At 36.6% G+C, this 11,865-nt stretch overlaps 2 protein-coding genes across 2 annotated transcripts; one reads left to right on the top strand and one right to left on the bottom strand.

The window, feature by feature from the left end:
- Positions 1-927: 927 nt before the first annotated feature.
- On the top strand, positions 928-3,345 carry LOC129323147 (mitochondrial phosphate carrier protein 1, mitochondrial). The gene is given in 9 exon segments (XM_054969722.1): positions 928-1,323; positions 1,654-1,738; positions 1,741-1,952; positions 1,954-2,003; positions 2,083-2,093; positions 2,096-2,123; positions 2,804-2,964; positions 2,967-3,013; positions 3,100-3,345. Coding segments are annotated over 9 exon segments (939 nt in total). The 5' UTR covers positions 928-1,200; the 3' UTR covers positions 3,322-3,345.
- Positions 3,346-8,278: 4,933 nt separating this feature from the next.
- Positions 8,279-11,552, bottom strand: LOC129321942 (plant intracellular Ras-group-related LRR protein 4-like). Its single transcript, XM_054967948.1, is given in 12 exon segments — positions 8,279-8,329; positions 8,471-8,530; positions 8,621-8,719; positions 8,807-9,004; positions 9,096-9,589; positions 9,592-9,675; positions 9,678-10,007; positions 10,243-10,551; positions 10,554-10,620; positions 10,622-10,795; positions 10,798-11,097; positions 11,411-11,552. Coding segments are annotated over 11 exon segments (1,968 nt in total). The 5' UTR covers positions 10,900-11,097; positions 11,411-11,552.
- Positions 11,553-11,865: the final 313 nt, after the last annotated feature.

Genomic DNA, 11,865 nt, shown 5'->3' with positions numbered 1-11,865 from the left:
TCGAAACAAAATAATCTCATCAATTAATGATTTATAAAGTAGACTAACTTATATTTTTAAAAAATGATTAATATACAAGATTGAAGGAGTATTATTAAATTTTTTTATCATAAATTTTAATCAAGATACTACATTAATACTCTATTTGAATGGAGAGAAAATATTAAAAGAAAGAAAACATGAGAAAAAATAATTTTTTTTTCATTTGAGTGAAAAAGAAAAAAATGAGAAAAAAGGAAGGAAAAAAATTAAGGTGTGAAATCCATAATTTTTTTTTTTTTAAACTTTTCTTTCTGTGAAAAGATCTTGGGAGTAAAATTTTCTCCCAGCATCTACCTCCCCCACTTTTGCTTTCGTGCTCGACTTTAGAGACTCCATATTCAATCCACACAGTAGCTTCATTTTCAATGGCTTTGTCTTCTTCTTCTCTCTGCCATGGTGCTTGCTGCCGTACTTTTTGACCAAACTTTATATAATGTACAATTTTATTTATGCTCAGCTCTTGAGGGAGAGACACTTTGAAGAAAACATATAATTGTAATTGCATTCTGCATGCACGTTAAACAGAGCTTCTTAAATCAATTTTACTTTCAACTTTTTTTATAAATTAAATTCGATAACATTCTTAATTTTAATTTTCTTAAGACATGGGAGGTCAATGTCCTAATTTTTTTAAAGTGTAATAAATTATAGCAATATTATTAGCCTTGCTGGTCATATTTTAACAATTAATTTAATTTTATTAACTTTAATATAATTTTAATTTAATTTATTTTTATAAAACTAATTATATGAAGCATAATATATTTACTCTTTTTTTTTATTTGTCCATATAAAAAAGTATTTTATTTTTATTTTTTCCCCTCAACTTTTCCTTATAGCGAGGGTAAAATTTTTGTTTCATTCTTCATTTTCAGTTACCCGACTCGTCTTTTCGGAGAGTCCGAAGAACTCGCGGCCAAACCGTGAACTCGTATCATTCTTGGTCATGCTGATTCCACATCGCAGAACAAGATTCCGATTCCTCCGTACCTGTGCCGTCCAGCAGCTTGATGTTTCTTTACCCACGCAAATGTACAAAGTTGCTTTCCTTTCTTCAACGGGTTCTTGACACGGATAGAAGAGCAGGGCAGAGGTGAGGTCGGGTCCGTGAGTTTTCTGCTCGAGGAAAAAGTCCAAGTTAGCTTTCTGCCACTGTCCATGGATTCCGCCGTTGAGGGCACGCCTAGATATTACGGGCTCTGCGCCATGGGAGGAATGCTTAGTGCCGGCACTACCCATCTCGCCATCACTCCTTTTGACGTTCTAAAAGTCAATATGCAGGTTTACCTCTTTCTTCTTAGCTCTGTTTCCTGTCCTTTAGCTCATAAAGCTATTTTATTTGGCTATTGCATTGCATTTCAATTGCTGAAAACCTTGTACCAGAATTTGTTCTTTTTATTTCCCTCTTATCATGGTTATTGTTTGGACTATTTCTCATGCGTGAGTGTTTTCAACTTTTCACTTTTCAACCCGGCATTGTTTTAATTTATAATGCTATTTTCATTCCATCCTAGTTGGTTCTTGAATTGCCCTTTAATTGTTTAGAAATTTGTACCAGCGTTTCATAGTTGTTTCGATCATTTCTTATTGGGGGATTGTATGCACATGTAGGTACATCCAATTAAATATTACAGCATTTCCTCGTGCTTTACTACAATATTAAGAGAACAAGGGCCTTCTGCCCTCTGGAGAGGTTGGGCGGCAAGTTCTTTGGATATGGAGCTCAAGGGGGGTGCAGGTTTGGTCTGTATGAATATTTCAAGGGGCTTTATTCCAATATAATGGGAGACAGTAACAGGAGTGTGGTTTACTTTGGTAGTAGCGCATCTGCTGAAGTATTTGCCAATATCGCTCTTTGCCCTTTTGAAGCTGTTAAAGTGAGAGTGCAGGCACAGCCCTGTTTTGCTAAGGGGGCTGTTTGATGGCTTTCCGAAGTTGTATGCATCAGAAGGCACGCAAGGGTAAATATTTAATGCAATTGTTTTATACTTTGTCTGCATCTATTTCTAGGGATGATTGTTTAACTTCTACTGCTTGCAGATTCTACCGTGGGCTTTTCCTCTTTGGGGCCGAAACCTTCCGTGTAATTTCACATATCTTGAAATGAAATTAATTCAATCAAATGGATTTTCTTTTTCTAGGTCTAGCATTTTAGGGTATATCAGCATTGTTATGCATCCACTTGCCAGAATAACCAACTTGGAATGAACCAACCAACAACCACATGTCATTTTTATGGTAATTTGATGCCTAAACTGGTCGTGGTATATACTTATAAATAGATGGATAATATACCCACCTCCATACATTGGCTGTAATTCTACTGAAATCTTCTAACATATTTTAATTTTCTGCAAGATGCAATTTGAACATCTTACCTTCCTTTACCATGTATGGTTCTGTATTCAGTCTCTATATATTTTTTATTCTTAATATTTAATGTCTTTTTCATTGGATGAAGTGATAACCAATGCATATACATACTAACGTGCCTACTGGAATTTGTGATTAGTTATATTAATGCTCATTTATGTCCAAATTCGAGCAGCTGTTTCTGACTAATTAAGTCTTCTGTTTATTTGCCTGTTGTGTGGCTGTGGACTGTGTGCTCAGTAATCAAAGATACATTGGACCATGTTCTTATAATAATCAACTTTCCACTGATAGTGAATTAAAATACATGGTTGTTCATCAATGAACTGGTATTTAAGTATTGTGTTAATTTTTTTGGCAGTTTTGTTGTTATGTTTCAACATTTGAGCATTCTGTTGATGTTCTCAACATTTGAGCATTCTGTTGATTTTTTGTATCGCAAAGCTGTAAGAAAAGAAAAGAGGGGATTGCTCAATAACTCAACAATTGGGGTGACATGTTTAGCTGGATATGCTGGGGTCTGTTGTAGCTTGATTTCGAACCCAGCTGACATATTGTAGCTTCACTTTATAACAGAAAGGCTGATAGTCTTGTGCTGGTATTTATTTCTCTATGTTTGGATTTGATTGATACTTTTTGGAAGATTTTGAGGTTTGATGGATGATTTACTCTTCTTATGAGCAGGCTATCAGGAAAATTGGTCTAACCAATCTATTTACGAGGAGCCTTCCTATTAGAATTCTTCTGGTTGGCCCTTCTATAACTTTGCAATGGTTGTTCTATGACACGATTAAAGTTTTAGGGGACTGTAAGTGCATTCCTCCTGAGCTGTTTTTCATGATGTTTTATTTAGAGATCTTTGTTTATCTTGTAGTCAAACTTACCTCTTGGCATTATATCTTTTGAATGTTATTTTACCCCTAGTTGTTATATATATAAACTAGCTATTACTTCCCCGTGCAACTCGTAAGGAGCAAAAACTAAGCCAAATATTTAACCACAATAACTTTAAAAGTCAGAAATATTTATTCTAAACTTATATGTCTTCCACTTAATGTCAATAAGCATATGAAATGAAGAAAATGTCAATGCAATGCTACTCAATCGTTAAAAAATACATTACATTGGACAACATGAGTAGTGGAAACATGATTACGTCTGATCTCCTGAGTTCCTAAAAATTTGTGTAAACAACATTTTTGTTGCACTGGATCCAGTATTTTCCTATTCATGCAAAAAATCTTAAGTCCATCGATGCTTTTTTACCCTGACAATGCCACATGTAATCGTCGATGTGTGAATACTGGACTTCGTTAGATACAACCCATATTGATATAGCAAGAAGAAACTAGAGCAATCAGAAAAAGATACCAGACAGTTGATGATTTAATGTTGAAGGTGCATTTTTGAGAAAGGAAAGGTATATCATTTGATAAAAGAGAAAATTGGTCCAAACTACCTAGAACAATTTCAGTTCACAAATTCTGTTTTCAGATGAGGATTCTTTATTGAGAGATAATCACAGCATAAGATGCCTGCATGAAAAAAATATTGGGGGCACAAAGTTTATCCAGTATGGAGGCTGCCTCAGGGGAGGGGGTTAGGGATGAGGTTGAGTAATATGTGATTATTGCTTTCAAAAAAGAAAAACAATGGTACCTCAAGGAAGGGGATTAGGAACTTGAGGTTATGACATTGGTTCACTGATTTTACCAACTTGGTCTAGTTCTCAGAACGCTACTATTTTTTATTCTATGAGAAATCATCTTTTTTAGGGATGAGGTTATGACACTGGTTCACTGATTTTGACCAACTTGGTCTAGTTCTCAAAACACTACTATTTTTTTTTTTTTTAATGAGAAATCATATTTCCTGAACCATTATCTCTCATTCTGTGAGCTTAACCTAGTCTCTTAAACTCTCATTACTATTTATCAATTTTATGTTGGGGTATTTCTTTTTTTAAGTGCTTATTTATGGAAGAGAAGGTGGACAAGGATAAAATCATATGCTTGAAAAATGTCAAATTCAAGGCAAGAAACTTAAAAAGACAACGTTCTAAGATGTTTTTTTCCTGAGGGTTGAAGTGAATTGTTACAAAATAGGGCTGAGTATGTCATACAGTGAAAAACATGTTCTTAGCCATGAGCTGTGATATTTGTCAAATGGCAATATGCAACTCTAATTGCTACCATGGGCCATGATCATTGAGATTCGAGAAGTATGTCACTATGTTTAACCATCAAATGTGTGGATGAGTATTATGTAACCATTGAGCTATAAAAAAATGTAAAGAAGCTTTGATTTCTGTAGAAGCATTTAAAATTCCATCATGCAGTAGGAATGGCCCTAACATTTTAAATAGGTTTAATTTAAACCTCTTTCAACCATTGCTGGTGTAACATAACCTCTCATTCTAAAATTGAACACCGATCCTGTAAACTCACAATCCATGCCACTTGGCCCTTTTGTAAGTAGATCTCTCCAAAATCATAGTGGCCCTCCATACTGGTTATGTCATGCCATATTTTCTTCGCATAGCCAGCAGACAAAAACAGGCTCTTTGGAAAAAGGCGAAAAAATCTGAATCCTCTCGCTTTCCTCTCTTTATAATGCACTAATACAAAAAGCACACAAATTTGTCTGAACCTTTCTCAAGCTTGCTGAATTAGTTTGGATTTGTGAAGGAAGCAGTATTCAGTCAGTTCCATTAGATTTTTGGTCAAAGGTGCAAAGAGAAGAGTCAAAATTATGTGCGTTTTGTTGGCCAAAATAAATGTTACATCATTTTGAAACTAAGGGCTGATAGTTGAGTTTTTAAAATAGAGGGGTAAATTGCACAAGATGCGGTTGCGTGTGGTTTGTTTGAGCCATTTAAATATGTTAAAGGTTAATAAATTGTTATTCAAAAACTGGGGATACGGTTTAAAATTGTTTGACATGGCATGGCTTCTAAACTTCTGCACTGGCTGCTAGCTGGTGCAAAAAATGACCATTCGGTGAGTCAAGGTGCATTGTGCTATCCTATAAAAAGAATGCAGAATTCCTGGATTTTCTGTATTTTGGTTGGCACTGCCAAGTTATGTTTTTTTTTTCTGTTCTATTGACAAGTCATATTATTGATGAAGCCTAATCCTTGTTGTTTAACATGATTTTGTAAAGAAACCTTGCAGGCCAATAGTGGTGAAGTTGTGACTGACGCGAATGGAATGATCTAGTCACCTCTTTCTGCTGACTGCGCATGATTGCTAGTCAATTTAGACAATATACAAGATTTTATTTTGTCCCAATATCATCCAAGCCTTCTTGGATTCATCATTGTAGGAAACTATTTGAAGGTCTTTGAATTACCTTGGAGAAGAGGGGGTGGGGGAGATAACTATTATGCGTCCATATTTGCAGTTCAAGAGCTATCATTTCTGCATATGTTATAAATGTGGCAGAAGAATGTAATGAGAAACTTAGCAGCAATTGGAGTTGCAGGATTTTCTGTTCCATTGGCATTAATCATCTGCTTGTTAAAAAGTAAAAGTCTCTCGTGCTGCTTCTGGCCTGATGACCTAGCATAATTCTCTTGATTATCCCTGTAGTATCATGGTCACGTAATGGTCTCTGTCCTTCTCAGGAAAGGTCAAGAAACAGGCAAGTTACAAGTCGTGAAGAGTAGAGGAGAGGCGTTGTTCCGTAGTTCCATAACCGACTCTCCAACCACAAACTATAATAGTGAATTATTGCTAAGGGAAATGGAGAGATCGAGGAGAGGGTTCGATGAATTATTGAGGCTGAAAGGAAGGGTTCGATGAATTATTGAGGCTGAAAGGAAGGGAGGCCTCACGAGAATGGCCCCGTCATTTATGAAAGAATGGCGTGGTGCCAGACACAGCCCCAGAAGAAGGGATGTCCACAAATTCATGCCCTCTCAACGTGACTGGTTCCTTCTTCCCCAACTCTTGTCATCTTCACATGTCACGGGATCTCACCTGTCCCCTCCCCATTTTTGAGAATCCTACATCTTCATTAACTATGCTTCTTTTATTGCCACATTTTAGTTGTCATATCCAATATTCAATCTTTAATCCTTCATATTTTTGGTCACGTCCGTTTTTTTTTCCTTTTGTGGCGTCTTCAAATCTTTTCATAATATTAATTTAGCCCTTTCCTTTTGAGAATCCAGTAACTATCATCCTTCAATGTGATGCGCCATGTATCTTGTTTTTTAGATTATATGCAAAACATAGACACAGTGTCCACACTTGTTATTTACAAACAATTGCGTTTCTGGCCTCTACAACCACGCTCAAGTTTTGACCTTATAGTTTCAAATTTGCAGCTAAAATTTTGTAGCTCATATAATTTCCAATTTACTCCATGCCAGTAAACATAAATTTTGTTATTTTCTTTTCTTTTTATAATCAGCATAAATTTTACGAAGTGAAAGCATGGTGGTTGAAAATTTGAATCTCCACTCATATATATATATATATATATATATATAATTTGGTTGGGCAGGATTTATCCTTTATCTTTAGTATCTCGGGAGATGGAATATACTCTTTGTAACTCAAAAAAAAAAAAATTAAAAATTACTGATAGTTTCAATAATGTGCACTCAATTGAAAATTTTGTAAAGAACAGGATCATAAAGATTTAATTACAAACTGTAAACTGTAAGGACTAAATTAAAAGTTAAATGAAACAATTAGAACTAAGTATGTGTATTAATAATGATCTTATAATAGGAAGAAGCGCGGCCAGAATTTTGGATGAGTCGTGTGTACAGATCGAATCCGAGTCACAAACTCACGAGACAAAATTAAAAAGTTTAAAATACTGAAACGTCATGAAGAAAAGTAGAAAAAAATAATTAAAATTATTTAATAATTGTTGTCATGTATTATTTATTTTAAAAGCTTAAGTGCCTATTTGGTTAACTTTTAAAAGTACATCTAAACTAAATTTGGGATATGCATTTGTCAAATCTAACAAATAGTTACACCAAATGTATTTTTATCAGATATAAACTGAAATACAAACAGGTACCAAGGTCCCAGTTTGGATTCATAATGCGAAGTCTAATTCATGGTTGGATTCCACCCCAAGAAGGCAATTTGATAATTGCAAAGTGAATGACAAGGTAGAGATAGAAAGGAGAATGCACAAGTGGGTATGAGACGTGGACTACATGCATCAGCATCGATATAATTTCTCGTAATACTGCCGCGTGCTGCATGATTATTGAAATGTAAACATGATTACTGGAGAGAAACGCCAAAAACTGTCACGAATAGATTCTCTCTTCCAAGTTGACTCTGTTCGGGTTAAAAATATGAATACGTAGCGTTAATGTTCCAAAGAGCAATGCAATGATTAAGGATTTGTTATTTCTTATTTGTGAACAGCTTCAACGACTTTGTGGCGTGGGCCCGATGTTGATTAAACTATCAACGTAATAGGACAGTTACCTAATAAACGAATCTATTTGGTGGATACAGGTAGGTATGACTCGACCTCGAGCTTGTGTTTTACCCTCACCCTTCTGCTCATTTTGACTTGGTTCAAGAGGCGGCTCAAAGCAATTGGAGGATCAACTTCAAAACCTGATGCGAGAAGATGAGAAACTGATCGTCTTTGTGTGGAACCAACCTTCCAACCCTCGGGCCACTCATCCAAAATCCATATGCCATTACCAATGCCAAGCAAACCATACGGTTTTGGTAGGATGGATCATGAATAAATTAATATATATAAAACCAAAAGATGTCCTTACCAGACCTTGAAAGAATTCTGTATCTACCATGAAAAAGGAACTTCAAAGCTGACCAATAATATCAATTAATGATACCATAGTAAGCAGACATCATAGTTAATCTTCCAAATACATTGAAGTTCTTAACAAAGAAGTTTCGGCAAAGAACTGTGGTACACCAACTTCAGCAACATCAAAATAAGCATAAGCACCATATTACACCAAAAAGAAAATTCTCCACAAAGTGGCAGAATGGACAGAATGGATAACTTATTAACATCGATTTGAGTTCAACAATAAATAGCATACTCTCGATTCTCCCTTGCTAGCCATTTCTATTTCGCTTGCTGGAGTGTACACTTCTTCCCGCTTTCAAGACAACAGATACAGATGAAATAATGTAGTAGAAAAATCAAATTGTACGTTAACCGAGAGAGGGAGGGAGGGAGGGAAATCTACAGTTCTGTAAGAGTCAAAGCAAATTTTTACAGGCCACAAGTACAGCCAACTCATTGAAAAATAAGGCACAATATTGTGGAGCTTCAACGCAGCATGTCCCTGTCAAACAAATAAAACACACAACATCAGCAGCCAACTGGACAGAGCAGCCTCATCAATCTACAACAGTAACTCTTCTCCCCAAACCATGCATTCGCTCTTTGCTACCATCCCCTCAAACCAATTGGCCATGTCATTCACATAATCAATGCCACTACGCTTTCTTTTGTTAGATTTTGAAAAGAAGCAGATCTGAGCCCAGCTCTTTTTTTGCTTCAGTGACTGTAACTTAACATCCCTCTTTTCCCTTTTCTCCACAAGCTCAGCCATGAACTGAACAACAGCCTGAGATTCAACAAGACATGGAATTATATCTCAAGCAATGAAAGGTCCTCCTTGGCATCAAAACAAAAATACATGAAAGATGGAATGTTACCTGTGCTCCCATTTCAGCTATATGTCTTGGTGGCACTTCAAGGGGATTCTCTTCCACTCGTAAGACACGTAGTTTACTGAGCATCTTAAATGAGTCAGGAAGCACACGTATTTGATTATTGCTGATATCCAATTCCTCAAGCATCTCAAGGTTCCCAATAGATCTTGGTAAGGATCGCAAGTCAGCAAAATTGTTTCCTATGTTTATCTTGACAAGAGAGGTTGCAAGACATAAGCTCTCAGGCACTGACTCAAGCTCATTGAAACTTACATCAAGTTCCTTCAGGTTTGCCAGAGATGACATTGTTGTAGGTAGTTGTTTAATGTTATTGTACCGCACAGACAAAATCTCAAGGCTCTGAATTTTACCAACGGCTTCTGGCAGGGCTTTTAGCCGATTATAATCAACATGAAGCTCTGTAAGGGAAGAACACTGACCAATAGAATGTGGAAGTTCTTCAAGATCATTTGTCTCCACATTCAATTTTTTTAAGTTAATAGTGACGCTATAGAGTCAGGAAGCACAGAAAGTTGATTTGAGCTCAAATCAAGTTCCTGAAGACGTATTAATCTGCCAAAGAAGCAGGCAGAGATGATAACTGGTTTCCTCTCAGATCAAGATAAAGCAAACTAAGGAGATCTCCAATTGAATCTGGGAGCTCAGTGATCTTGTTAGAATGCAAATCCAATCTAGTTAAAGATGAAAGGCCTCCAATTGTAGGAGGTAAGGCCATAATCCGATTCTCGGATAAATCTAAGGATATCAAATTTGATAGCTTCCCTAATGAATCGGGAAGCCAATCAACTTGGTCCATCAACTTGTTCTGAAGGCTGAGATCACGAGTACCTTTCTTTGCAGAAACTTCGATTATACTGGCAAGCTTTATTAAACTCAATTTATCACCGTCTTGGCCTGCAAAACACATTCCATCAGAACAAAACAGTTAACTTCAACTTAAATTAAGTTCACAACAAAATATGTGGACCAATTGATAATTACTAAATATGGACATCTGATTATGCGCCAATTTTAGAAGTCACAATTCAGTATCAACCTCGAGTCGAAAAGCAAAAGGGGTATTAGCGGCAGCGACTACAGCCCCTAAACAAAAAGGAATTTGATTGATGTAGAGTGGCATTTTTCTTACCCGAATTGGTCGTGGGTTTTAGTGACGAATCCAATATCTGGGGCTTCGAAGAGATATTTGGTCCAATTCCATATCCATCCCCGTGGAATGATGCCTTGGACTTGTTCACATAACTGTCATCTCTTGTAAATAATTGCGGTGTCTTTACGGGTTCTTTCTCGGCGTTGAACAAGCCTGAAGAAGCGGCAGCTGATGGTGTATTCATGGCCCGAGAAACTGAAGCAGATGCTGAATTCTTTGAGATGCTGAATGAAGTCGTGGAAGCGGAACCGTTGGAATAACTGGACTTGCGAGAATTTGAGTTTGAGGGAGAGGAAAACATTTAGATGCTCTCTGAATCAAATCATCAAACAGTGAATGGACGTTTTCGAGATCAACCCAATTTCAGAGCCTCTCTCTTCTGCTCTTTGCTCTGAAAATGAATCAAGTTCTTCTGCATCTCTTGCAGAACCATGAAGAGTTCGTCTGGTACGGTGGGGCTCTTAGTTTGTTTAGATATGGCTTCAAGTCTCACTTGGTCTTCTCTCTCAGCATTTATAATCAAAGCTTTCGCGCCGCTTCAACCTCATCAATTCCCGGTCTGGTTGGTAAAGATCTGTGAATTCTCATGATCTCTTCCACCATTTCGTCCACTGATGGCCCCGACGTCGACTCCATTTCCCTTCAAATTCTAGTATTTCACTGTCCTCGCAAACAACCGGATTTTGATCTCGACGAAAATTCCAAAATTTGAAATCATAAAGAGCTCCCTTTTTGGAATCAAACTGCTTCCTCTCCAAGCAGTAGAAATCCGGAACACCCAGACGACAAAAGATAATAAATAGAACCAGATTTTGCGTCTTCAGCTTTCTAGAACTGCAAGAAACAAAGTAAAATAATTAAATGAGGACTCACACTATCCCCAGATATTTGAAAAGGAAAATAGACTATAAATAGATACCTGCCCTATAATTACATACAAAATAAGCAAGAGCCAACCGCATTATTTTGCAATTTGGGTCCATTATACAATTATACAGAACCAACAACTTTGCCAATCCACTTCCCACAAACGGAAACGGGGTTAACTCAATACACAAATTGAATCTTGTAAATAGGATAAACCCACCGCACTAAATTCAATTAAAATGTATACAACAAAACCGCAATAGTAACAAATTTTTTCTACCTGTGCAGTACTAACAAATTTCGCACTCGAACTTTTCAGCGAGACGAGTCACCAGCAAAGAAGTGAGAAGAGATGCAGCCACGGAAATGGAAGAAGAAAATTCGGAGACTAAGTGGAAAGGCCTTGTCCGAACTGCACAGGCTCTTCCAGGCTCTTCCAGACATCAACCGCCACTTCCATGGATTTCTCGGTCCGAAGAAATCTGGGATTCGCTTTTCGTCCGGGAGAAAATAAACTATGCCGAGCAAATCGCCAATTACTATTTTACGACCGCTATTTATTATATTATTTTTTTTACCAGTTATTAATTATATCATATTTATATTTATACAAATTATATGCTTGTATTCATGATAATAACAGCCCGCGATTACGGAGGGCGGACAACCAGAAGAATTTCAGGACTCGTGAGATGCGATTTCTTTTTTCTGTAATGAAAATTAAAAATCAAACGA

This window comes from Prosopis cineraria, unplaced genomic scaffold (genome assembly GCF_029017545.1).
Source record: "Prosopis cineraria cultivar Desert tree isolate PC_DT_omini unplaced genomic scaffold, ASM2901754v1 PC10, whole genome shotgun sequence".
Classification (NCBI taxonomy): domain Eukaryota; kingdom Viridiplantae; phylum Streptophyta; class Magnoliopsida; order Fabales; family Fabaceae; genus Prosopis; species Prosopis cineraria.
Note: the sequence above shows the minus strand (reverse complement) of the source record. Positions and strands in the feature narration are given on the sequence as shown.